Raw genomic sequence first — 27,882 nt, 5'->3', positions numbered from 1 at the left:
TCCCCTTAAATTTATTATTATTTTTAAAAAGGAGTGACTTTCCTGAGGCCTCTCAGCCTTGAGTGTAGAGGGCTATGACCGACACTCAGGTCCATCTGGCTCTTTCGGTGCAGCCTGGTGTCTTTCTGAATCCTTCTGTCCAGCCTAGGGCCAGGCTCCACGGGGCCACTGGGGAAGGTGGGTGAGTGTCTGGGCTTGGCCACTGAGGCTGCTGGGCAGGACTCCTGGAACAGCTTCCTGGCCTGGGGCTCAGTCCAGGGTAGCAAGCTCACTTGGCTCGGTCCTTCTCACTCTTCTGCGGTGAGAGGCACTGCCAGATTCCCCTGCAGACCATCTCATTGCCCAGGGCATAGTTGATGGCGTTGATCGTGGGCACCATTTTGGCAATGAGGGCGGGCACCTGTTGTGGCAGAAAGGTCCAGAAAAGAAGCTTCAAAGCCACTGATCCTCTCTCTGGTCCCACCTGGCGACCCCAGTCACCCTCCACCTACAGCTGCCAATCATTTAGTTCTGCAGTCTTGGAGCCTACCCTGACTAGTTAGTGGAGATGCATGGCTCACGGAGTCCATGGAGCCATACTCTTCTCCAGACCCACCTGCTCCCAGCCTGAGGACTAATCTCAACCTCTAGTCACAGAGTCTTTATCTGCACCATCTGGCTGGCTGTCCCTGTCATCTCACATGAGGTTTGGGCAATGTCAAGCAGCAGCCTGGTATGACTCAGGAACGAGGTGGGGGATTAAGGGGCAAATTAATGCTCTATGCATTGTGAGTATCCAAAGGAAGAAACACGGGGAGGAAGAGACTGACACAGAGGCCATAAATCCAGAAAGTGAGATGAGGTTAGACAGAGAACAAAGACGGAGAGCGGTGTAGTTTTAGGTACTATAAATAACTGTACCATCTGCAGTTTGGGGGAGATGGAAGTCACATCTGCGATGACCGCGTATAGATACAGGATGGCATAGGGGCCCCAGCCGAGCAGCAGCGTCCTTGCTGGCAGAGTGGTGTTTACCTGGGGAGAAATTGTCACAGGAGATGTCAGCTTGCTCCAGGTGGCCCACAACCCCATGTGGCTGAGGAGACCAGGTCAGCACTCAGCAGGGCTGGGCAGCATGGACCAGGCTTCAGGAGGGGGCTGAGTCTGCAGGGGAACTTGGGACCAGATGGGCCTTTCTGTTGTTTTAAGACTGTGTGACCTTAAGCCTTTTATTTAAACTTGCCTGACCTCAGCTGCTGTGTCTGTAAAATGGCCTGACAATACCTGACGTGGCTGGAGGCCGAGACTGGGTGGATAATGACCTTCCTCCTGGGTCTGTACTCTTTGTTTGTTTGTCAAATACAGAAGGGGGGGGTCTCACTATGTTTCCCAGGCTGGTCTCGAACTCCTGGGCTCAAGGGATCCTCCTGCTGGGATTACAGGCATGAGCCACTGTGCCTGGCCCGGGTCTGTGCTCTTTAAGAGGAATCCTGGGCTCTGTGACTGCGTGCTCAAGAGGCCCCAGGCTGAGCTGCCGTCAGACCTCAGTCCTAGAACCAACTCGTCATCCACAGCTACAGCCACCTGGCGAGACCACCCTGTCTGGGCTCCCAATGTGAAATACAATCAGCGGGGAAGGGGCTTGTCCGGAGAGCGGGAGATGCTGGGGTGCCGCCTGGGGCCATGAGGGGGCGCAAGACTCGCGCTTTAATTTCAGCAGGAGCTGCCAGGTTCCAGCCCCGCACAGACACGCGGGCGTGCAAATGCTGACGCTGAAGTTCTTGCCTGTTTTCTCCCTGACCTTTCTTTAACAAAACGGGTGATTAAGCTGGAAGAGAACATATTTTCTTCCATCTTGATTATTAAAATATGTTGACCAAGAGACTTTTTTTCCTCTTAATTGTCCCTTATTTGGGGAAAAAAACCCAACAACAACAAACAACGGAGCTCAGCACTACGGGGCCCTCCCGGGAGCGGAGGCCGTAAGACGTGGAATCCCCTGGGGAGGCTGTGCGGTCTCGGGAAGCCGCTCAGCTTGGGATGAGGTCCCTGGACCCCTGCGTGTGACCTTGGCGATGCCCACCAGAGACAATGGTTTAAAGTCAACCCAGAAAAATGAGGAGATCATGGTGGTAGCCTTGTCTCCTGGCTGCCTGAGCCTCCAATAAATGTGAACTTTGCGCCTCCAGACAGTGCTTGGGACCGGCATCGCGGAGGACAGCCTAGAGGCGGCGCCTGTGCCAGCGGCCAGCTGGGAGCCAGGGAACTGGATTCTGGTCCCAGCAAAGCCCTTTCTCTCCTTCTGACCTCTGGGGAGCATCGGGGCTCCAGCTAAAATAGATTTGCACAGTCCTTTTCCAAATTACAATAAATAAATAAAGTGGCAGATGAAGTGACTTAAAAAAAAAAAAGCGTTTCTTTCATGCACTGTGATTGACCACATGGGTGGTGGAGTCCCAGACCTAGGTTTGAATCCAGGTGTGTGGTTTTTGGTGAGTTGCTTAGTTAACCCCCATCTCAGCCTCAATTTTTTAGTCCGCGACACAGGGGTAAGAAGACTTCCTTCTGACCGGCGCGATGGCTCAAGCCTGTAATCCCAGCACTTTGGGAGGCTGAGGTGGGTGGATCACTTGAGGTCAGGATTCAAGACCAGCCTGGCCAACAGATACAAAAGATACAAAAATTAGCCAGGCGTGGTGGCCGGTGCCTATAATCCCAGCTACTAGGGACGTTAAGGCAGGAGAATCGCTTGAACCCGGAGGCGGAGGTTGCAGTGAGCCCAGATTGCCATTGCACTCCAGCCTGGGCAACAAAGTAAGACTTTGTCTCAAAAAAAAAAAAAAAAAAGAAAGAAAGAAAGAAAAAAAGGCTGGGCACGAAGGCTTACGCCTATAATCCCAACACTTTAGGAGGCAGAGGCGGGCGGATCACCTGAGATCAGGAGTTCGAAACCAGCCCGACCAACATGCAGAAACCCCGTCTCTACCAAAAATACAAAATTAGCTGGGTGTGGTGGCGCATGCCTATAATCCCAGGTACTCAGGAAGCTGAGGCAGGAGAATCGCTTGAACCCGGGAGGCGGAGGTTGCGGTGAGCGGGATCGCACCATTGTGCTCCAGCCTGGGCAACAAGAGTGAAATTCCATCTCAAAAAAAAATAAATAAATAAAATAAAAAAGAAAACCTCTTTCCTTATAGAGTGGTTGCAAAGATGAAATAATATTAAGATCTGAATTTGTTCTAATCTTTGTCGCTTGTTACGACTCCTTTGCAAGAGGTCATCCAGGTGACCAAGTTAAAATAAAACTGTGGCAAGGGAATAGTAATGCAGAAACTAAAAAATGGCCAGGAGGACTTATTTTGAAGTATTGTATTTCCTGGACAAATGTGCTTGTAGGTTTGATTTTTATCTTTTGGGCACCACCCTGCGACTGTGATTGAATTAAACATCTCAAAGCAGTTTAAAAGTAGCATTTAAAAAGCCTGTAACTTTGTGCCAAACCTCAGATCCTTGGCAAGAATTAAGTGGAACAGCACAGATAGTGTCCGGTAGGGAACTCTGGTCCCCAGAGTTACCGGATCTGTGTGAATCTGAGCAGTCCTGATTCTTGCTCCCCAGGCCCTGGCCATCTGAGCAAAGGGAGGGTGGTTTCCAGTTCTAACATCCTATGCTGTGCACAAGCTGGATTTTCTCTTGATCATTGAAAACGCAGAAAACCCCTGGTTGCTGTCTGTCACATTGTTCATATTCCCTGGTGTCCCTGAGAGGAACCGAGAAATTTCTGCTGCTCTTGAGGCAGGAGAATAGCAGAGGGAATTGGAGGTTAAAGGGTGGACTGAGTAGAAGCAGAAGCAAGATGAAGAGGCGGTGAGCAAGAAGCAAGACAAGAAACAGAAGTTGAGCAACCAAAACACAAATAAGATTAAAAAGTGAGTAAGAAGCTCCCATGGCCAGCTAGATCTGGACCAAGCCTGTCAGGGACAGCTCCTCAGAGATGGGCATGTGCATTAGAGAGAAAAAGTATCCTTAAAATGACCCCATATGATAATAAGCTTATTAAAGCTGATGCGTATGGACTGCATATCATGCATGTACTTAAGATTATGTGATGGAGGTGACAGGCAAGCACATAAGGGCCAAAGTAACTAAGCAACTCACCTATCAATCAAAAGGCAGATGCTGGCTAGAGATTAGGCAGCCTTGGGAAGAGAAGAAAAATAAACGTATAAAAGAACCCCAAATACACCAAATTGGTGCCGATCTCACTTCGCAGAGATCGGTCCACCCTCCCCTCTCCGAGAGTGTAATATTGTGCTGAAAAAGCTTTTGCTGCAAAAGCAATGAACATTTGCTTTGCTATTTGTGTGTGTCACATCCAATTCTTCGTTCGGGACACCAGGAGCCTGGAGCTGCGCTGCACCATCAGACAACACTCCGGGAGGGGGTCCTTACCTGGAGATGGCCACTCTTCCCCAGTTTCTGCTCCATGAGACTGTAGGACGTGATCGTGATGAAGAGGGGCATGGCGAAGTTGAAGAAGGACATGGTGAAGAGGAAGCTGGTGAAGTTTCTACAGGGAGAGTGGGTGGAGGATTGGGGTTACCTCTCAGGGATGGCCAGCTGCCCTCAAGGACCCACCAGCTCTGCTCTAGATGATCAGATGTGGGGAAATGCCCCATTCAGACAAGCACTCAGTGTGGTTGTTCCTGGGGGTCCCAGGTGAACTCCCTTTAGGAGCCAGGGAGCTACGAGGTCCCCCTAGAACTTGCCTTTAGAAGCCAGGGAGCTCCGAGGAGGAAGAGGCCTCTTTCTTGTTCAAGTGCTCAGCCCTGCTTTCCTGTTTGTCCCCCAAGCATGAAGAATGGGAAATTTTAGTTTGGGAAACATGTTCACCCAATGGTGGGGATGTCAGTGGACCAAGAGGAAGGAACATTCAAGGAGCATTCTAGGCCCAAAGGTTTTAAAAGGAGACTGGATAACAGGAAGATTGGATACTGTGTCACTGAAGAAATGGTTGAAGGGACCACAGAAGAGCCTGGGTTCCCAGGTAGTGGTCATGGGGAGTTGAAGGGAATGGTGGGAGTCCCAGGGAGACAGATTCCCATTTTCTGAAGGGGAGACTATGTCACCTTGGAGCTGTCCACCAGGGAGGGGCAGCTGGAAAGACTGGACCCTGGCTGGGGAGTGCCACAGAGGGACACTTGGACCAGGCCAGGCATTCTCAAGAATGCGTCACCTGGAAAGCCTGTCATCCAGTGCAGATGCCTCATGATTAAACACCATGGGTAAAGCAGATGAATGCAACTTGGCTCTGGTGGAAGCAAGAGGGGCTGGAGCCCATGTGACCATTCCTCAAGGCAGTTCCTAAAGGATCCCCCTAAGCCCTTGTCTCCCTAGAGCCAGCCGCCTGATGGGGCAGTACCAGAACAAGAGCCCAGTGAGGGTGGCGACCCTCATGCATTCAGTCCTATTTCTCCAGGGATTGCCTCATAGCGTATGCTCAGGGCATTCCCTCCCAATGCAAGAACCTTAATGTTCTTTGAATCTATTGTACCAAGGGCATGGCTCCCTCTAGAAATTTATGAGGTCAGAGCCATGATGGCCGACTGTGCTGAAAATGGCAAAGAGGTGGTGCGGCTTGGTGACTGTTATCACTGACACAAGCCAATGGCTCCCTGTATGATGTCTCTTTTTGGGTTCAACTCTGGGTCCCAATTTTCATAGCATTCCCATCATCTGGCCAGTTTTCAGAACAGGCTTTTTCCAGTCCCACTGTCCACCTGCAGGTGGGTATCATGACTAAGGAGTTGAGATTGTCTGGCAAACGTTGACATTTCCCCATTTGGATTTTCAGCTGGGGCACCCTTGTTATAGGAGTTCAAAGCCAAGATTCCCATGGATAGGAGCCTCGAAGCTGCTCCTCCCACCTCACCTGTCCCCCTTGGAGTAGTCCAGGGTGCAGCATGTCCCCAGTGGCTCATAGTCATAGTGACCCCAACCCAGGAGGGGCAGGGCTGCCCAGAAGGCAGAAGACAGCCACACGAAGAGCACCAGAGAGATGGCTGAGTTCCAGGCCAGCTGGCTGCCTGCACAGGACAGAGGAGGAAGAGGAGGTTGTGAGGAGAAGATGGCCTGATAGAGTGAGAAAGAATGGGACTTCCCAATCTGGAGGAGTGTCCCTTTGAGTGATCCACCCGCCTCAGTCTCCCAAAGTGCTGGGATTACAGGATTGAGCCACTACATCCTGCCAGAAGGAGGTTTTCTTATCTCTGTGTCATGGTCTAAAAAATTGAGGTTGACAGAGGGGTTAACTAAGCAACTCACCAAAATGGGAACCCCAGCTCTGATGCTTAATAACTCAGGGCCTTAGGCAAGTGAAGAGCTTCTCTGAGCCCCAGTATTCTCCCCCACGTGGGAATGATAATCCTTGCCTCAGAGGATTGTTATGAAGAATGAAATAGATAATGGATGGTGAAGGTCTCCAAATAGATACACTATACCATCTTCTTCAGAGGACAGAGACAAGGAGGGAGTGGCAAAGAGACAGATATGTTTTCAGAGACAAAGTTCAGGAAGAAGCATAGGCAGGGGTTCAGGTGAGGGTCACAGGGGATGGAGGCAGAAGTCTGGACTTACCACCACCCTCAGCACTTGCTCAGAATCAGGCCAGTGCCCTTGCTTCCAGGACACCCTCTGAGAATGCTTGACTTGGGGATTGGGGCTCAATCTCAGTGCCAATGGCAGAGGCTGGGTCCCAGCAGCATCTTTTGATGTGAACCAGCCATGCTGATTTGACCTCCTCTAGTCCCTTCCCTGAAGCCTCCCTCTCTGCTGCAGTGTAATTGGGTCCTTCCCATCCAGTGGTTCCTCCTGGATCTGGCTTCAGGATGCACTTCCCAGGTGTCCTCCTCTGTCTACTGTTTATTTGTCATACTCCTTTGTATATAAGATATCAGAGCAGAGGACAGTTCTCCAGATAGATTTTGATCGGGAGAGAAGAGCATTTCTACACCCTCCCTCATCTGACACTTTGCTTCTACTGATACGGCTCCAGATGGAGTTTGCTTGGATGTGACCTTCTGATATGAACTGAATGTTTGTGTCCCCTCAAATTTATATGTTGAGGCACTAATCCCCAATGTGATGGCATTTGGAGGTGGGGCCTTTGGAAGATAACCAGGCCATAAGGGTGGAGCCCCTGTGATGTGATTAGTGCCCTCATAAGAAGGGACACAATTAGCTGGATGTGCTGCATGCACCAGTAGTCCCAGCTACTCAGGAGGCTGAGGTAGAGAATTGCTTGAACCCAGAAGGTGGAGGTTGCAGTGTACTGAGATGGTGCCACTACATTCTAGCCTGGGCAATAGAGTGAGACTGTTTCAAAAAAATAAAAGAAGGAACACAAGTGACAATCTCTCTCTTTTTATGTGAGGACATGGCAAGAAGGTGAACATCTATAAACCAAGAAGCAAGCCCTCACTGAACCTGACCATGCTGACACCTCGCATTTGGACTTCCCAGCCTGAATAACTGAGAAATAAATTTCTATTGTTCAAGCCACCCAGTCGATGGCATTCTATTATAGGAGCCTGGGCAGACTAAGACAGCTCCCATCCCAACTGTGGGCATGATAATTATGTGCATGGATAGGAAGACTCAATGTAGTTAAGATGTCAGTTCTTCCTATCTTTTTTTAAAAAAAATTTTGAGACAGAGTCTTGTTGTGTCACCCAGGCTGGAGTGCAGTGGTGTGATCTCAGCTCACTGCAACTTCCACCTCCCAGGTTCAAGCGATTCTCTTTCCTCAGCCTCTCAAGTAGCTGGGATTACAGGCTCATGCCACCATGCCCAGCTAATTTTTGTATTTTTAGTAGAGATGGGGTTTCACCATGTTGGCCAGGCTGGTCTTGAACTCCTGACCTCAAGTAATCTGCCCACTTCGGCCTCCCAAAGTGTTGGGATTACAGGCATGAGCCACTGTGCCTGGCCTTTTCTTTTCTTCTTCTTCTTCTTTTTTTAAATTTTTTAAATTTTTAATTTTTTTTTATTTTATTGAGGCAGAGTCTCATTCTGTTGCCCAGGCTGGAGTGCAGTGGTGCCATCTCGGCTCACTGCAACCTCTGCCTTCTGGTTTCAAGCAATTCTCTGTGGGCACAACAATTAATATCTACCTGGATCCTTGTGCTGCCTCAGACTTTCAGCTTTAGAAACAGATGGCCAAGGTGACATGCCTACAACCACCCAGGGATGGAGTAGATGAATTCAGTCCTCCTCATTCCCCTTTGCCTGCCTTCACACTGCTCTGCCATGCTCTCAGTATAGAAAGGGCTTTGATCTAAGGCCTCTGGCACAGGGATCAACTGTTCTATATTGAGGCAGAGAAGCCTGTTGCTGTCTGAGATGGCGGTGTTTTGTGTGTGTGTGTGTGTGTGTGTGTGTGTGTGTGTGTGTGTGTAAGATGGTCCAAGGGAGCATTAGGGGTGGGGGCTGGGATGTAAGTAGTGGGAGAAGCGCTCTGAGGCCAGGTGGACAGGAGGGCTAACCTATCGCCACTCAAAATGATGAGACCGACGGCAGCATTTTGGCCTGGAGAGAGGTATATGACAGGAGAGACCCATGAGGGGCAGTGACTTTGCAGGGAAGGGGGCTGTCCATGTGACTATGGCAAGGGAAGGAAGTTCTGTGGATTCCAAAGAGGCCATGCCATGGTTTGAGGCTGTGCTGGCCATAGACCTCACGGCAGCCTCTGTGCTGGGCAAATTCATAGCTCAGGACTTGGAGGTACCAGGTCATGCCCAGTGCTGGCTCTGCCCTTAGTAGCGAGGCAAGCTGCTTAACTTCTCTGTGCCTCTGCTTCCGAGGCTGTGAGCTGAAGGTTTGCTAGGAGGATTAGCTGAGCTACAGGTCCCCAAAACATGTTTATGTACCACTGGTGGTGAACAGGGTTCTAGATAGTCTCTGGTGAACAGGTTTTTATTTTAATTGTATTAAAATTATAAGAACATTAAACCTGTGATTTTGCAGATGTTTAGAATGAGCTTGTAGCAGGTGTTTACATTTTAAAAAATGAGTCACTTTTAAGAAAAAAAAATCAAGGAAAAATGGAGCAGTTCGTACACTGTTATGGCCAATTATGAAGATGGTATTTGACAGTGCAGCTTGGGAAATCTAGAGCTGGACAGTTTTCATGAAGCCTTATGGAAGTGTGGGGTGCCAGCATGCCCAGCTACACACATACACACAGCCTCTCTGCGCCTCAGTAGTGCCTGTCTGCAAGAGCATTTTCTGTATCCCTGATCTCATTTGATTTTCAAAATAAAACTGAAATTGGTTATTAAAATAATCTCAGCCGGGTGCAGTGGCTCATGCCTGTAATCCCAGCACTTTGGGACGCTGAGGTGGGTAGATCATGAGGTCAGGAGTTCAAGACCAGCCTGGCCAATATGGTGAAACCCCATCTCTACTAAAAATACAAAACTTAGCCAGGTGTGGTGGCACGTGCCTGTAGTCCCAGCTACTCAGGAGGATGAGGCAAAAGAATCGCTTGAAACCAGGAGGCTGAGGTTGCAGTGAGCCGAGATAGCACCACTGCACTCCAGCCTGGGCAGTAGAGCGATTCCGTCTCAAAAAGAGAAAAAATCATTTCGCAGAGGAGGAGACTAAGGTTCAGAGAGGATCCCTGACTTGCCCAAGGTTGCAGCAATGGCAAGAGAGCCTCAACAGCGCTCCTGCACACTCTCCCACCTTCCTTCCTTTCCTGAAATGAGTGCCTATGCATGCACACTCACACCCACCCACACTTCCCTGTACTAGGAAACATGGAGCAGTAGCTAGTTCTGACTGCCCCTCCCTGCCTCTTATCCTCTCCACACCGCATCGGTGTCCCTCCACTCGAGGAGCCCAGATACATACGGGTGCAGTAGTGGTGGTAGCGCCCCCATGCGATGGCTGCACTGCTGCAGATGCTGGCTAATGCTGTCACAAAGCCCTGGAAGCCGTGAGCCTGGCAGCCGTCCGAGCCATAGGGCCAGCGCCTGTGGGAGACACTGGGCGCCAGTGACCTCTCTCCTCTTACCCTTTCCACCTCCCACACCTGTCAAGTACAGATTGGAGTGTGTGTTCCTGAATGCTGCCCTGCTTCTCCGAAGAGGGCCTTAATATCGGTGTCTTTCCTATGAGGCGTTAGAGCTCAAGTAAATGGCTGAAGGGGTGGAGCCCAATGCACACGCTCCAGGCTGGGTGACTTTGACTGCACCACGGTTGGGCCATAGGCCCTCTCTGCGTGATCAGATCCCTCTGTCACAGGAGAGCTCATGCCTGTATTTGATAGGTGGGGAAACTGATGTTCAAAGAGGCAAAGATACTGAAGCCAAGGTCACACAGAAGATGAAGGCAAAGTCAGAGGGGAGATCCCAGGCCTCCCCAGCCTAAAAGGCCAAGCAAAGGTGGAAACTTCAATTCTCCGTGGGAGGAAGAATTCTCACTGATGCAGACCCCCCAGGCTGGTCAGCACTGAGCATGCACATCCAGGTGAGCTCCAGCCTCCGTCTGTAGTGTCCAAAACCAGAATGAGAAGGTCCAGTCTGCTTCAGAAAACAATTTTATAAACACCTTCTGAAGCAGTGATGGAAGACCCTGGTTTATGTATAAGGAGGTATTAGACACTAGCCAAAACCCTGTTTGCGTTCACAAACATTTACTTAGAGTCCTAGGTATCAAGCATTATTTTAAGTTATTTACACATAATAGAAGTAAATACTTCCAACCACCTATATAAGTTAGGAAATAATACCTGATTTATGGAAGAAGCCCAGAACTAGAAATGCTGAAGCCAGAATGCAAACCTAGGTTGCTTGGTTACAGAACCCACACCATTGATCTCTACAGCCTACCATCTCTTTCATCAGGTTTCAGCAAGCCCTGTCTTCCAGAAATCAGCTGTCGTTCTTCAGAATCAATCTGGAATTCAGCCCATTTTAGCCTGCCCACCCTCTGCCCTTGGCCAATTTTCTGTAAGTAGTAAAAATGCCCTGGGGCCAGAGGTCAGGCCCCAGGCAGGACCCCAGAGCCTATGGACTGGGGAGGGGGCTGGTACCGGAGAAGGCTGGATGTGGCTGCAACGAGGGCATTCAGGCTGATCCCACTGTCCGCAAGAGCCAAGCTCAGCACCAGCAGGTGGCAGGGAGTCCGCAGCTCCGGGGTCTTGCAGAAAGAGAAGATGGTCAGGGTATTGAGGCTGAGACCGGAGAGAGCTGAAAGGAAGGGTGGGGGCTGGCATTGGGGCTGCTGAGGCCCAGCTGGGGTCAGAACAGGGTGCGTAGGGTGGATGGAGCATCAGCAACCTCCGGGACAGACAAGGAAGACAATCAATATAGGGTAGCACGCTTCGTGCTATAACAATCATAATCACTGACACCTGCCAGGCACTTAGCACACACCAGGCACCAGGATAAGCACTTTATACGAGTCATCTCATTCAGTCTTCACTTGGATACTCTCTTCTCCATTTATAGCTGGGAAACTGAGGCTCAGAGACACTAGCTAACTTGCTGTAAGTGCACAGCTAGTAAGCGGTGGAGCTGGAACTTGAATTCAGGCCTTTTGGATTTCAAAATGCCTTATCCAAGGACTGTAGAGAAAAGTCAGAGAGGCTCCAAGGAAAAGAGTCGGTGTTAGAGCTGGGAGCTGCCCAGGACGCCAGGCATGGAAGTGAACATGAACGGGGCGTACTCTGGCAGCAGAGAGACCCGACCTTGAATTCTGGCTTGGTTGCCTCGCTTGCTGCTCCTTAAGCTCTCTGAACCTCAGCTTCCCCTATCTAAAGTGAGGAACAGGAAAAATTCCTGCCTTCAAAACTATGAGAAGCACTTACCTGCGGGACAGTGCATGGAAGAGCATTCCAGGAGGGAATAGCATGTGCAAAGACATGCTATGGTACAATGAGATACCACCTTACTCCTACAAGAATGACCATCATTAAAAAGTCAAAAAAACAATAGATCGATGACATGGATGTGGTAAAAAGGGAATGCTTATACACTGCTGGTAGAAATGTAAATTAATACAACCTCTATGAAAAACAGTATAGAGATTCCTTAAATAACTAAAAGTAGATCTGCCATTTAATCCATCCAAAAACACACGTGCACATCTATGTTTATTGCGGCACAATTCACCATTGCAAAGATATGAAATCAATGTAAGTGCCCACTGACCAATGAATGGACAAAGAAAATGTGGTATATATACATCATGGAATAATACTCAGCCATAAAAAGGAGTGAAATAATGTCTCATTACAGCAAGTTGGATGGAGCTGGAGGCCATTATTCTAAGTGAAGTAACTCAGGAATGGAAAACCAAATACTGTTTGTTCTCAGTTACAAGTGGGAGCTAAACCGTGAGTAAGCAAAGGCATTCAGAGGATATAATGGACTCTGGAGACTCAGAAGGGGAAGGCTGGGAGAGGGGGTAGGATTAAAAAAGCCTACATATTAGGTACACTGTACACTACTAGGGTGATTGGTGCACTAAAATCCCAGAATTTGCGACAATGTAATTCATCTATGTAAACAAAAATCACTTGTACCCCCAAAGCTACTGAAATTTAAAAAATATTTTAAAAATAAAATAAAAACCAAAGCATTGTATATATAATGACATTTCTGATCATCAAACACGAAATAAAAATGTAAATTTAAACCCCTTCCAAAAAATAAAGTGGTAAAATTTTATGGCATGTTTGAGGACCTGGAAGGATGCTAGATTGTAGGGTTCTCAGGAAAGGGAGACACGGGCTGGGGCCACCAGATAGTCGTGTCGAGAACCTTCAGGACCAATCTAATGACTATCACTTCCTCTCCATTGTCAGTTCTCATTAGATGAGAGAACGTGCTGATGATTTCTCTGGGTCTGCTTTGAACCAAAGCTGCATTCTCCATCAACTTAGCTTGCATTGGCCCAGATTCAGGATTGACACTGTCTCTAGCTCTGGCCTCAGTGAGCATCTTAGGGATTCTAGGTTGAGGTAGGTACCTCGCGGCCCCAGGTTGCCTCCAGAGGGGAAGTGCTTAGGCTCATAGGAGTAGACACAGTGAAAATAGTGGTGGGGCTGGAGAGGATGGGAGTGAATGAACTTATATACCCTAGAGTCTATTTAGGCTAGCACTTTATACCCAGTATCCCATTCAATCTTTACAACCACTCATTCGCAATGTCAAGGCATTGAGGTCAGAGAGCTGAAGGGACTTGGTTCCAGCCACACAGAGCAGGTGGCAGAGCTGTCTGTCCCCAGAGCCTTTTGGGGGACTGATCTTATGTGGGATTCTTAGCAGGATTTCCAAGGAGTGGATTAAATTTTTTCCCGGCTGGAGGGACATGAAAAGTCCTAAAGCCTGGCTCTTGATCATCTCCTGGGCAGATGTCCCCTCTCAAAGTCCCTCCCTCCCTGACCCTTGCCTGGCTTCCTCTCTGCTCCCAGTGGGTAGTGTGCTGCACCTCACAGGTTCAACTGTCAGAACACCCCCCAAGTCCAGGCACAGAGGGGAAGGCAGCCAAGGGGACCCGACACTCAGCTGGGTTTGGGGACCTCTCTCTCATCTCCTTGCCAGCTCCATACTGGTGGCCTGGGTCCTCAGAACCCACTGGGCCCCCACTGCACCCCAGGTTCTGCTTGGCTCACCTTCCACCAGCAGCACCATCCCCACAGCCAGCACCTCGAGCTCCCCGAAGCCGGTGGGCAGGGCACTGGTCTCTGCCATCCTCACTCTCCCTCACTGCCAGTGGCCCAGCTGTCTCTGGCTTCCCACAGCCAGGGCCTCCCTTTTAAAGGGCCATCCCATGTGCGTGGAGGCACATGCAGGTTATTATGCTGGACCTTGGGCTGTTTCTGGATGCCTCCCCGCTGCAAATGGTCCTCTTGGCCCAAGCAGAAGGAACCCATTCACGAGTTGGACAATGCAGCCTTTGTGAAGCCAGAATGGAGCCCTGTCTCATTCATTTCAGCCCCATTGCACAGGATTAAGGTCGGGGAATCCAAATGGCGTGTGGCTGAGAGCCTAATTGGAAAAGAGTTGCATAATCAAGGGAGGGGAGCAGGAGGAGGGATTTGAGCCGCAGCTGTTCCCGACAAGCCCGGTGCCTGTGTGTGTGTGTCCTCAGGCTCACATGAGTATACTCCAAAGCTCTGGGGAAAGGATGAGGCTTGGGAAGTCGCCTGCTGTCAGAGGAAGAACCCCAACTGGGACCAGAAAATGGAGTTCTGGTTCTGAATCTGCCACTAACTAGCTATGTGGCTTGGAGTGGGACCACTGGACTCTTCCATTTACTTTTCTGCAATGTCAATGTCTTTTGTCTGTGGCCTTTGTATAAGTCCTGGTTAGATATCATGAATATAAACCTCAGGGCTGCATTTCCTGTCTCCCATAGAGCACTTGAGCCACACAAGCATAAAAAATGTCCTAGGACACTGTCTTAGAACAGAGGGGCTGCCGTCTTGTCAGTCTCCACCCCTGAACCTGCCCAGCCTTGCCGGCCCCACTAAGAGCTTTGGCTGCTACAAATGACTTCTTGGTACACTGGCTCTTTATGCACTGTTATGCTCTGGCTCATGATAAAATTTACACCAGGAAACACTGATCTAGGACAACTTAATTCATTTTCAGATAAAGAAACCAAGCTCCAGAGCACTCTGAGCAACATAGCTAATATTGAGTGAGGTCAGGCACTGTGCTAGGGGATCTTCTCATGAGTCCTACAAACAACTCCATGAATTAGATACTATTATCCTTTCCATTTCAGATGAGGAAACTGTGGCTAAAAGCAGTTAAGAATCTGCCTGAGGCCATGCAGTAATTTATGGATGGAGCTGGAACAAAAGCCGATCTCCTATTCCTCAGGCTCAGGCACTTTTCAGTGGCATCTTCTGACTCACCTGGTAGAGCAACCCGCTATGTTCCAGGAACGCCCACTTCCCAGGCCTTTCCGGGAACGCCCACTTCCCAGGCCTTTCCGGGAACGCCCACTTCCCAGGCCTTTCCAGGAACGCCCACTTCCCAGGCCTTTCCTCTCATGAGTCCTCACTTACATGGAAGCCTAATCCCTCCGCAGGGCTGAGCTTATGGTTGCGCCCTCCAGAGCGTTCCCTGTTCTTTCTCAATTTCTTTTTTTGTTTGTTTGTTTTTGAAATGGAGTCTCACTCTGTCGCCCAGGCTGGAGTGCAATGGCGCAATATCTGCTCACCGCAACCTCCGCCTCCCCGGTTCAAGCCATTCTCCTGCCTCAGCCTCCCGAGTAGCTGGGATTACAGGCATGTGCCGCCATGCTCGGCTAATTTTGTATTTTTATTAGAGACAGGGTTTCTCCAAGTTGGTCAGGCTGGTCTTGAACTCCCGACCTCAGGTGATCCGCTGGCCTCGGCCTCCCAAAGTGCTGGGATAACAGGCATCGGCCACCACGCCTGGCCTTCTTTCTCAATTTCTACCTTATGGTGTTGGTTAATACATATGTCAGTCCTTTTTCCATGCCTTCAAGATCACAAAAGCCTTCACGAGAGAAGATAAAGCAGGGCAAGGCCAAGATTAAAGGGTAAAGTTCATTTGGGCAAAAGACACAAGGAGGAAGAAGCAGAGATGTGGGAACAGGCAAGCCGGTGGCTGGGTTTGGGGAGGAGGAGGTATAGTTGGGAAGCACTGAGAAAATCCTACTGGCTGCATTGGAAGGAAGGAAAGAATGAGAAGCCAGTATTGTTGAAACAGACCTGGCACGGAGCTAGGCATTTTATGTGTGCACTGGGGCCCCAGATATCTTTGCAGGTCATACCTCACTGGTCTAGGCCTGCCTGGAGCCACAGGCATGAAGGACTGGGGAACCTTCTAGAAAAGCCAAACAACATAGGTAGGGCATGCTGGACCAGAGAACAATGCCTCAGGGTCAAATGTGAAGAACCAATGAATGAGTCGACTGAGTGTCTACTACTGGGAATCATCCCTGGTCAGTCCCCACTGGCATCTTGAGAAGATATGGCGGGGCAAGATAGGGTTAGGAGAGAATAGGTAAAAATTGAAATTAGGCTGGGTGCAGTGGCTCAGGCCTGTAATCCCAGCACTTTGGGAGACTGAGGCAGGAGGATCGCTTGAGGCCAGGAGTTTGAGACCATCCTGGGCAACATGGCAAGACCCTGACTCTGCAAAAAATAATTTTTTAAAAATAGCCAAACATGGCGGTGGTTGCCTGCAGTTCCAGCTACTTGCGAGGCTGAGGCAGGAGGATGGCTTGAGGTCAGGAGTTCGAGGCTACAGTGAGCTATGATTACACCATTGCACTCCAGTCTGAGTGACAGAGCAACCCTGTCACTATAAAGCAAAACAAAGCTTTATGGATGGAGAATTTCCAAAGGCCCTTATTAGAGGTTGGGGTTCTGTCTCCAAAAAACCCTGAAAGTGCCTTCTCTAAGAACTCTCTGAGCTACCTCTCTGGGGCCCTCCTTGGAGTACAGTCCATTGAGGAGAGGGATGCTCTTGTCCCTTATGTGGAGACATCTCCACCTTTGGCATTTGTAGTAATGGCCAGAAGGGCTCAGCTGAAATAGCATTGTATTGAGTCCATACCCATGGGGCACTCAAGGCAGGCAGCTGTTTGCCTGGCAGCCTGGGACAATTTGTGGGCTCATGAGAGACACCTCTGATGTCTCCCCAAAATATCTGAATCTGTCCAGTTCCTCTGTAAGCAGGGTCTTATAAGTACCAGTGAAATTGGGCACTTACAACTTGTGAGAGAGCTTCTGTTCCCACAGGCCGTCAAGGCCTTGGAATTTGAGTTTAATTTTCACAAACACCCTGCATGGAGTAACTTTATTTCTCTTTGTCAGATAAGGACACAAAGGCCAAGAGATCATGTGACTCACCCAAGGTCACAGCCCATTAATGGAGCAGCTGGGATTTGACCCCAGGAAGCCTGGGTCCAGAGCTTAGCCTCCTTCCAATGCCTTTAGCACCGTCAGGAAGAGTTGCTTCATTTCACTGCTTTTTTGCTATGAGACAGTGTCACAGGAAAGAATTTCCAAAGGCCCTTATGGAGGCGGGGGTTCTTTCTCCATCTTCCCTGGCACTCCAGTGGGGTCTGTGTTGTCCGTGGCCTTGTTGGGATGGGATGCTTTGCAGATGACAGTCTCATGACTGCTTGCCTCTGGAAAGCTGCCTACTTGTCTTGCTTTGCTGTGCCCTGGCCTCTCTGGGCCTGTGGCTATTGCTATGGAAGGGGGTCCCCCGCCCCCACCCTCAGGACTGAGTGATTCAGAAAGCAATAAGCCGCTGAGTGCTGCGGCTGGGACTCCCCTCCCTAATCCCCAGCCTGTCCGTGTTTATCCGATGGCCTCAGGAGGGGGTGTAAGGGACTGGCGAGCAAGTGGGCAGCTGCTGGGTTTGCTGGGCTTGTGGGACGGAGCGGTCCAGGGACAGGCCCCTGCCCGGGCCAGAGAGGAGCCAGGAGCCATGAGGGTGGCATTAGGCATGCTCTGGCTCTTGGCCCTTGGGTGGCCCCCCCAGGCCCGGGGCTTCTGCCCCTCTCAATGCAGCTGCAGCCTCCATATCATGGGTGATGGCAGCAAGGCCAGGTATGGTACCGGGTGCATGGGATGGGCAGCCCAGCCTCCATTGCTGTGCCAGCTAGGTTGGGTTGGGAGGAGTTGGAGCTGGGGCCCTGGGTGAGATCTTCATCTCCCTTGGCCCTTGAGGACCAGGGATCCTATGGGGTGGTGTGTGCTGCACTGTTTTCCAGCAAGCAAGGGGGTGACTCTGTCCGAGAGGTACCAGGTATCTATACACATGGGCCCGAGGGTGAGGCACAAGTATGTCAGTTCTAGGAAGTCCTTCCTAAGTCCTCCTGCAGGCTCCTGGTGAAGAGCCCTCCTTAAAGGTCCAGGAAATCTCCTCCCTTACTGCTTTTTCTTCTCCTTTATTTTTTCTATTCCCTCTTCTTTTCTATATTTCCCCAGCCCCTTCTTTCCCAGGCCACTTGCACTCTCTTGCCTGACCTCTCTACAATGTTCAATCATATCCCAGGCATTTCCTACAACCCCACCCATGATGGGACCACTTGCCTCTCATTCTTTTCCTCTTCTCCATCTTTGCTGGCCAGATCCCAGGAGTCTCAGCCTCAATCCCTTTTTATGAGTGCTCCAAAAAGCCAGGAGTGCCCATCCCATGACAAGCATGCTTCCTTCCATCCCCAGCCTTTTCCTTGACTTTCCCCATCCTCTGTCTGATCCCTCAGAGTACCTCCATTCTCTCCTCCTCTCCTTCCATCGGGACATTCCCATGCCACTGTGGCTTGTGGACCCTTGCTCTTCCACTACTGCTCATTTTCTTGTTTTCTTTAGCAACCTTTAAATCATCTTTTCTCCAACTTCTTTAGCTTATCCATTAAAGACCTCTGCATGGTTTCTGAGCCACTGATGGTTTCTGATCCTAGGAACAATGTTATCGGAGCTACCCTTTTAATAATCTTGGCAATGAATGTCGAGTTGATTGGGGGATGAGAGGAGACAGAGAATGGAGAAGAACCACTAAGAAAAGACACCTCAAATGATCTGAGAACCAGAATGAGCTCCATTGTAGCCCAAGTGTCCAATGCATCAACTCATATGGAGGGTAAGGATCCTGTCCCCAAGAGAAGCCAGGCTGAGCCCTGAACAGGCTGCTGTTTCCAGCCCGGGCAGTGTCACTGGAGTGACAAAAAGCCTCCTACCACTCATAGAAGGCATAGAGCTGAAAGCCACATAGCATCATTGACGAAACCGGTCCTGGAACCCAGGCATTCCGATTCAGTATTCAGAACACTTATCTGGTGATGCTGCCATGGGCAGGGACCAGTGATAAGTTCCAGGCAGCAGAGTTAGCCTTAAGATGGAAAATGGGTTTCTAGGGCCACTGATGTAAGTCAGTGGGCATTCCCTCCTCTGAAGCCAGAGCTCTTGGTTCTACCCGCCTGACCATCCCATGGCTAACATGCACCAGCCCATCTGCATGGAGGGTCCTATGAGGCCATGAAAGGTGGTAGCAGGCCCTGAGGTCCCCTGTGGCTATGGGCACAGACTGTGCAGTTAGACCAAAGCTCCTTCTGCATCTCAGAAGCCTTCCTCAGATCCCTCTCTAACCTGGGCCTCTCAGAGAGCCCAGCCTTTATGTCTGAGCTGTTGTATTGTGAAGTGTGTGCCTGTGAGCACTGGGGTTGCCTGGGAGGAGCTGGGCTGTGCACCTGAATGGATTTGTGCCCATGCTGTTCGTCCCAGTTTGCCTCTGGTTTTACCCCACCAGGAGTTGTGCTGGAGGTTTTAGCTGTGGTGTAGGCTTGCATTGGGTTCTCATGGTTTCCTTTAAATCCCCCTTTTACCATTTTCTCTCCTGTCCAAGAGAAGTTTTCCAATCACCTGTCTTTCTCTCACCTACATCCAGACCTTCCTCCTTGCAATACCCAAACCTGTATTATTACTTTTTTTGAGACAGGGTCTTGCTCTGTCACCCAGGCTGGAGTGCAGTGGCACAATCATAGCTCACTGTAGCTTCCAACTGCTAGGCTCAAGCCACCTTCCCCCCTCAGCCTTCTGAGTAGCTGGGACTATAAGCATGAGCTATCACACCTGCCCAAACCTATTTTAGTATCTGGAAATATCATTGCTGTAAATGCTCTTTCTTCCTGAGCTAGATTACACACTGTATGGAGACAGGGGCTATGAGGCTGATTCTCTTCTGAATTGCCCATCACTTAGTAGGAGTTCCATGTATATTTGCTCAAAAGGAGCGAGTAAGAATATCCGTGCTGTTTGTGGACACTGTTTATAAGAAAAAACAAGCCCAGCCCAGCTGCCTTTAAGTGGAGTATATGAGTTATGCTGAGGGATGCTGGTGATATGTGTGTGCACCTCCAGGAAAGCCTGATGTGACCAGTAGGTTATGCTATTACAAGAGAACAACCTCCCTTAGACGGGCCTGTTCAGTGGTTGGGGGGCTTAGGATTTTGTTTTTGGTTTACGTAGTATAAAACAGCCCTGAAATGTAGGCTCCTTGAGGGCAGGGACTGCCTCTTGTTATCTCTCTATCCTCTGCTTTAGTCTCAAACTTAATAGAATAAGGTTTAAGAAGTCGTGGTTTGGATAGAAGAGCTGATAAGACTGACCCGATCTACTTGCAGTGCTGAGATGCAAACATTGATGACAGTGATCCATACCCTTGGGCTCATGCAGGGTGGCAGGCAATGTGCTGGGCTTCCACATGCATTACCTCATTTAAACCCCATAACCACCTTGTGGAGTCTGTTTGATGGCAAAACTGAGGAAAAGAGAGGTTACCTAATGTACTCAAGGACACACAGCCAGCAAGCAAAGAGCCCAGGTGTGAATCCAGCTGTGGGGCTGCCAAGTCCTGGCTCTTAAACACCTTGATCATCGCATGGCTCCCCAGAGGTGGGAGAGACTTGAGGTGCTTTCATTTTTGATGTCCTTGGTATATTTTTTGTTAAATGATAAACCAAAACAGTTACGAAAATTGAGGTATAATTTAACAAACGAACACTTTTTTTTTTTGAGACAGAGTCTTGCTCTGTCACCCAGGCTGGAGTGCAGTGGGATGATCTTGGCTCACTGCAACCTCTGCCTCCCGGGTTCAAGTGACTGTCCTGCCTCAGCCTCCCGAGTAGCTGGGACTACAGGCGTGCACCACCATGCCTGGCTAATTTTTGTATTTTTTAGTAGAGGCAAGGTTTCACCATGTTGGCCAGGCTAGTCTTGAACTCCTGACCTCAGGTGATCCACCAGCCTCCACCTCCAAAAGTGCTGGGATTACAGGCGTGAGCCACTGTGCCCGGCCAAGTGAACACTTTTAACACACATTTGCAAAGCAACAGTGCACAACGTGATCATGGGGTTTATTAATGCTGTTCATTCTTAGTGCACTGTGGGTGCTGCGGGCTGTTATGGGTCGTAACAGTTTAAAGGTGGGGTCTTGCAGGACCCTGAAGACCAAATCACTTTCCTGGGACCCTTGTGAAAGGCTCTGAGAGCAAGACCTCTGCAAAGGGAAAAGTGGGGCTGCTTGCTCCGGGCCCCTCTCCAGGTCTTCGTCATGGCTTGGACTCTGGTGTGGGTGTCCGGTGATAACAGGCAGAACTGGAGGCCTCGCGAAGGGAGGTAGCGGTGGGAGATCCCAGACCCGGCAGGATCCTTGCTCAACTATCCCTCATTTCTGCCAGCAGGGCAGTAGTGTGCAACGACCCCGATATGACCCTGCCCCCGGCGTCCATCCCCCTGGACACCTCCAGACTGCGCCTGGAGCGGACGGCCATACGCAGGGTTCCTGGCGAGGCCTTTAGGCCCCTGGGCCGCCTGGAGCAGCTGTGGCTGCCTTACAACGCCCTCAGCGAGCTCAACGCCCTTATGCTGCGGGGCCTGCGACGTCTGCGGGAGCTGCGGCTGCCGGGGAACCGCCTGGCCGCCTTCCCCTGGGCCGCGCTCAGGGACGCCCCCCAGCTGCGGCTACTGGACCTGCAGGCCAACCGCCTCTCGGCTGTGCCCCCTGAGGCCGCGCGCTTCCTGGAGAACCTCACCTTCCTCGACCTCTCCAGCAACCAGCTGATGAGGCTCACGCAGGAGCTGATCGTCTCCTGGGCTCACCTGAAGACCGGTATCTTCCCTCCCGGCCACCACCCCAGGCTGGTCCTAGGTAAGAGGCGGCAACCGTCACCTGGGGTCTTAGGCAAGTTACCACGCTTCCCTGAGTTTCGATTCTTTATTTGGAAAATTGAAATCATACCTTCCTTCCAGGTTTCAGCAAAGACAGTGAGATCCACAAGAGCGGCGGGTTTAGGAGCTCAATCCACAAGCCAGACTGTGGCAGTTCACATCCCAGTCATAAGAGAGGTCTTTCCAGGTCACACAACCAGGAGAAGGCCCCTGAGACTCAATTTCCCAACTCAGAGCTGAATGGGTTAGTACACTACACCAGCTGGACCTGCTATTTCTTCGGTTCCTTCCTGTTCTTAACAAACCAACAGCTTACCATGTGAACTAGATCTCCTTTCCTGCCCAAGGCACCTGCCTGGTCTTGAGAATGACAGAAGGGGCATAATTCATTCTGGAAAATTGATCTGAATTATACAACTCATACATGAATAAATACAAACGTTTAAAATATTGCAGAAGAGGTTAAAGACGCTTCTGTCCTCTCTCCCTATTCCAACCACCTCCCAAAAGTATTTACTATTATCATATTTATATGCAAGCTCCCTATCTGTTCAGACACAGTTCGTATGCATATGTATATACATATATACACATACATACATGGATTCAGGAAAGTTATATGTGTGTTTTACATAAAAGTTTGTCATACATACTAACCAACGCTTTTTGACCCAACACTATATCTTGTAGATCTCTCTAAATTACTACAAATGGATCAAGTTTATTTTTAAAACTACTGCACAATATTCTATAGTATACTATATCTGCACTATGTTATAAATATATTTATACTATAGTTTATTTAGCCATTCACCCTTTAATGGACTTTTACATTGTTTCCATTATTTTGTTCACGCCTATGATGCAACAGAGAACATTCTTGGCAATACATTCTTGTGCACATCAATGTTTCTCTAGGATAGGAACTGAAAAGTGGAATTATTAGGTCACAGAGTGTGCATATTAGACATTTAAAAACCCATCTGGGTTGGATACGGGGGCTCACACCTGTAATCCCAGCACTTTGGGAGGCCGAGACGGGTGGATCACTTGAGGTCAGGAGTTTGAGACCAGTCTGGCCAATATGGTGAAACTCTGTCTCTACTAAAAATACAAAAATTAGCTGGATGTGGTGGTGGGCACCTGTAATCCCAGTTACTTGGGAGGCTGAGGCAGGAGAATCGCTTGAACCCAGAAAGCAGAGGTTGCAGTGAACCGAGTTTGCTCCACTGCACTACAGCCTGGGCAATGAGTGAGACTCCATATTTTTGAATGCCTTCCAATTCTAGGTGCTGGGAATACAGCAGAGAACAAAAGAGATGAAAACGTATACACTCATGGAACTAACAATTAAAATGGCCAAAATGTTTAACTTTTGCCAGTCTGGCAAGTGGAAGTTTCACTGTTGTTTAACTTTGCCTTTTACGTTCATTCTTTCTGGCCCTATTGTGATGAAATGAAAGCCAGGTAGCTCACCACTGGAGCCAGGCATTGATGAATCTTAGGTAGCAGATATATCATTAAGTGCATTTAACCAATGATGCAAGGCAGCAACCACTGGTGAGATGGGGTGAGGGGGAGGTGGGAAAAGGAACTGGCACCCGTGGGTTGTACTCAAAGAGACCTGAGAGACATGAATATACAGTCAGATCTGAACGCACCCACCCCAACCCTTTGACGCATGTATTAAATATATCTATGTGAATGTATAAGATATCATTGATTATTAGATATACTATTAAATTCAATAAGTCTTTGGGGATTAAAAGGACATCATATCAAGTGCATTTATCTTGCATTTCAGTAATGTAACCCTATAAGAAGGAATTGTGCCTTAGAATTGAGGACACATAGTACCCCTCATTTATATGCACGTGGTACCCCTCCATCTCTATAATGTTCTTTGACAGAGTGGGTACAGTGATCTGCTTTCGGCTCTGTAAGAATGTTCAATTTTAGAGTAAGGACAGTAGGGGATATAGCCTAGGATTTGATTTTCTGGCCCTTTCACCCTGCTGTTTATGCCCATTTGAGCCTATGTCAAAAGGACCATGGCTCAGAGCAGCCACCTTCATTGCTGGGATGATGCTGAAAATATCATTTATACTGGAAGAACTGGCATCAAGGATCAGGGGTCAGTGATGCATTTCTAGAAATGGGTTTTGTCATATTGCAATTATTGTGGAAATACTGCCTGGCCAGTGGCCTGGAAGGACCAGTCCGAGAATGGCAACAGTAATTGCCAGTTTTGTCAGTATGCTGTATATCTACCCAGTACTTAATATGATTTATTTTTGATTATGTTTAAAGCAACCCTGAAAAGAAAGTAATGCTATTATTGAACACAAAAAAATCAAATTTCTGGTCATACTACTAGCAAGGCAAGGAGCTGGGTCCAGAGGCCAGTTCTGCTGACTCTGAATGAGGACCTGCCTGTCCTTCTAGAGGGGAAGGGGTGCTGGGCCTGAGGACCTTGAATATCTATCTGAATATCTTGTCTTCTTTTTTACCCCTGCAGGGCTACAGGACAACCCCTGGGCATGTGACTGCCGACTCTATGACCTGGTTCATCTTTTGGATGGCTGGGCCCCAAAGTTGGCCTTCATTGAGACCGAACTGAGATGTGCCAGCCCACGCAGCCTGGCCGGAGTGGCCTTCAGCCAGCTTGAACTGAGGAAGTGCCAGGGCCCAGAGCTCCATCCAGGAGTGGCTAGCATCAGGTCCCTTTTGGGTGGCACAGCATTGCTACGCTGTGGAGCTACCGGAGTCCCTGGGCCGGAGATGAGCTGGAGGAGGGCCAATGGCAAGCCCCTTAATGGCACAGGTATGTGAGCTACAGGGATGCTGCACTGAGACCCCAGACTGGGGAGGGAAAAGCAGTGCCCCAAATGGGGATTTGGCAGGGCCAGAGGGAAGTTGTCTAAGCAAAGCTGGGCTTCCATCTGTCTGAGTTGAGTTTGACAGGGGCTTCCCAGAGGCAAGTCACTGTGACAACAGATTCAACAATGACAATGGCTCTTGACCTGTCCTATCATATCCCACCAGCCACTCTATAGAGACTCAGGGCCCATCCTGAGAGAACAAAAAGCTGACTTTTTTGGTGGAAGACCCTCTTTTAGTGTATTAATATTTATAATAAGTTTCCCAGTTTTAATATTAAACCAGAATTACCTGGAGTAATTAATGATGTGAGCTACCATCTATCGAGCTCTTCATGTGGGTCTAACACAGTGCTAAGTGTATTATGCACATAATGACATTGAACTTCAAAGAGCAACCCAATTTTCCTTCTTATTTTGCACATAAGTAAACTGAGGCTCTCAGAGGCTAAATGCTACATTACAAGGCTCATACGTGGAGGAGCTGGGATTCCAGCACAATCTAGCTGATCACCTTTGCAAAATTCCAGGGCCCCTAAGAACATAGTGGGTTGGCTGGGGGCTCACACCCAATCCTAGCACTTTGGGAGGCTGAGGCAGGAGGATTGCTGGAGTCTAGGAGTTACCAGCATGAGCACCATAGTGAGACCTTGTCGCAAAAAAAAAAAAAAAAAAAACCTGCTGGGCATGGTGGCATGTGCCTGTGGTCCCAGCTACTCAGGAGACTGAGGTGGGAGGATCACCTGAGCCTGGGAGTTCCAGGCTGGAGAGAGCCATGGTCACACCGCTGCACTGCAGCCTGGGTGACAGAGCAAGACACTATCTGAAAAAAGCAAACAACAACAAAAAAACCCATAGTGTGAACTTGTCAGATTTAGAAGGCATCATTCTTAGGCTCTGCCTCAGCCTGGGGCTCCAGAGGCTCCCCACATTTGAGCCCAAGGTAATAGTGATCCCCTTGGCTAGTCTAAGAAAAGTTGAATGACTGCCAGTGTTTTCTCAGGATGACACCTGAGGGTGCACCACCTGGGGCTGTGAACTTGGCCCTGAAAGACAGCTTGGGGCAGACGGGCCCATTCGTTCTCCCACACATGCCTGTTTTCCTCCTAGTGCACCAGGAAGTCTCCAGTGACGGCACGAGCTGGACTCTGCTGGGCCTGCCTGCAGTGTCCCACCTTGACTCCGGAGACTACATCTGCCAAGCCAAGAACTTCCTGGGAGCCTCTGAGACTGTTATCTCCCTGATTGTCACTGAGCCGCAGACTTCCACAGAACACAGTGGGAGCCCAGGGACACTATGGGCAAGGACAGGCGGTGGAGGGGAAGCTGCTGCTTACAACAACAAGCTGGTGGCCAGGCATGTCCCCCAGATTCCCAAACCCGCTGTCCTGGCCACTGGACCCTCTGTGCCCAGCACGAAGGAGGAGCTGACCCTTGAGCACTTCCAGATGGATGCCCTGGGAGAGCTCTCTGATGGGCGGGCGGGACCCTCAGAGGCACGAATGGTGAGGTCTGTGAAGGTGGTGGGGGACACTTACCACAGCGTGTCCTTGGTGTGGAAGGCACCCCAGGCTAAGAACACAACTGCCTTCAGTGTCCTCTATGCAGTCTTTGGGCAACACAGCATGCGGCGGGTGATTGTGCAGCCTGGGAAGACCAGAGTGACCATCACTGGGCTGTTGCCCAAGACCAAGTATGTGGCGTGTGTCTGCGTGCAGGGCCTGGTGCCCCGGAAGGAGCAGTGTGTTATCTTCTCCACCAACGAAGTGGTGGATGCTGAGCACACTCAGCAGCTCATCAATGTGGTGGTGATCAGTGTGGCCGTCGTCATTGCCCTGCCTCTCACGCTGCTTGTCTGCTGTGGTGCTCTTCAGAGGCGCTGCCGAAAGTGCTTCAACAGGGACTCCCCTGAGGCCACAGTTACCTACGTCAACCTAGAGAGACTGGGCCACAGCGAGGATGGCTTGGAGGAGCTGTCCCGGCACAGTGTCAGCGAGGCCGACAGGCTGCTCTCAGCTCGTTCCAGTGTGGACTTTCAGGCCTTTGGAGTCAAAGGGGGCAGGAGAATCAACGAGTACTTCTGCTGAGGGACGTGCCTCCACAACTCACACACCTGCCCACCCACTCTCCTTCTTTAACTCTGACACCCGAGTAGATGATCACCCACTCTTACTGGCTCGGGTACCTGCTTACCCAGATACTTACACACAGCAACAGCAGCAGCAGCTACTGCAACAACTGCGAACACTTGTTAAGCACTTACGACAGGATAGAAAGTGTTCTAAGTGCTAAATTCTTGTAACAATCATTTGCAGCAGGCACCACTATTCTCTCCATTTCCCTGGAGTGGGGGGTTAAGAAACTTGCCTGTATCAGTCAGTTTTTGCAGTATAACAAATGAAAGCAAAATCTTAGTGATGTATGGCAGTGAACACTTACTTTCACACTCGCAGGCCTGTGAGTTGATTAGGGTGGCTCTGCTCTGTGTGTTTCATTTGGAGCCTGGGCTGGAGAGTAGCAGTGGGTAGCTGGGGCAGGTTTCTCTCACGGTGAGGTTGGATGATAATAGAGGAATGATTGTTGATGCAATGCCTGTTAAGTTCTTAGTTCGGAATTGGTATACTGCCACTTCCGTCCATATTCTACCTGCCAAAGCAAGTTTCATGGCCAAACCCTTTTAAAGGGGCAAGTAAGGACACTTCTTCCCTGGAGGTGATGGTAGAGCAAGGAATATGTGCTGAACAGTGATTTAATCTGCATTGCCCAGGATTACACAGCTAGGCAAATTTAGGTAGCTCTGAGATTTGGACCACACAGTTGGGATCCACGGTTAAAAGTCCTTACCATCCTCCTATACTGCACCTTGATTACATTTATGCTAATTCATAGGCACTCACACACACCGTCTCTCTATGCATTAGCCATATTGGTAGTTACCCATCCTCACTAACACACACACTGCACTCATAACCCACTGTGCCCTCACTGAATTCTAATATTCTCTGGGTGCTATTCTGCCTAGAGACAATCATTTGATTTTTCGATAAATGCTAGAGTTTGAGACAGTGCCCAAGAGAACATTGCTCATTTGCTTTCAGAATGTCAGGCTGGAGGGATCCAAGAGACCTCATTACACTCTATGCTGTCTGGCACATTCACCTCTGCCCCATGCACCAGCCTTTGTGATTCTTACCAAAACCTACCTGGGTTCTTGAGGGTGTCTCAGAGCCTTCCTGGTTGCTCATCAAGTTACTTCAAAGGAAAATTGCTGTTCACATTTTCTTGGAACTA

General features: G+C 49.6%; 2 protein-coding genes across 4 annotated transcripts; one reads left to right on the top strand and one right to left on the bottom strand.

Moving 5' to 3' along the window:
* Positions 1-20,281, bottom strand: RGR (retinal G protein coupled receptor). 3 transcript variants are annotated; one of them, XM_058435789.1, is made up of 7 exons: positions 20,152-20,281; positions 11,075-11,231; positions 9,892-10,013; positions 5,912-6,065; positions 4,432-4,549; positions 901-1,014; positions 1-400 (listed from the first exon to the last, which is right to left on the bottom strand). In XM_058435789.1, the coding sequence occupies exons 1-7, from the start codon at positions 20,246-20,248 to the stop codon at positions 269-271; spliced, it is 894 nt and encodes a 297-aa protein (XP_058291772.1). In that variant the 5' UTR covers positions 20,249-20,281; the 3' UTR covers positions 1-268. The 3 variants fall into 3 exon arrangements, with proteins under 3 accessions (XP_058291772.1, XP_058291773.1, XP_032026758.1); XM_058435790.1 differs by having other exon boundaries at positions 11,075-11,181; positions 20,152-20,215; XM_032170867.2 differs by lacking the exon at positions 20,152-20,281 and adding an exon at positions 13,661-13,755.
* On the top strand, positions 17,454-27,009 carry LRIT1 (leucine rich repeat, Ig-like and transmembrane domains 1). Its single transcript, XM_032170855.3, has 4 exons — positions 17,454-17,590; positions 21,226-21,692; positions 24,231-24,536; positions 25,702-27,009. The coding sequence occupies exons 1-4, from the start codon at positions 17,469-17,471 to the stop codon at positions 26,676-26,678; spliced, it is 1,872 nt and encodes a 623-aa protein (XP_032026746.2). The 5' UTR covers positions 17,454-17,468; the 3' UTR covers positions 26,679-27,009.
* The last annotated feature ends 873 nt before the right edge of the window (positions 27,010-27,882 follow it).

The sequence above is a fragment of the Hylobates moloch genome, unplaced genomic scaffold (genome assembly GCF_009828535.3).
Source record: "Hylobates moloch isolate HMO894 unplaced genomic scaffold, HMol_V3 SCAFFOLD_3, whole genome shotgun sequence".
Taxonomy (NCBI): domain Eukaryota; kingdom Metazoa; phylum Chordata; class Mammalia; order Primates; family Hylobatidae; genus Hylobates; species Hylobates moloch.
This window is presented reverse-complemented; position numbering and strand designations above follow the sequence as displayed.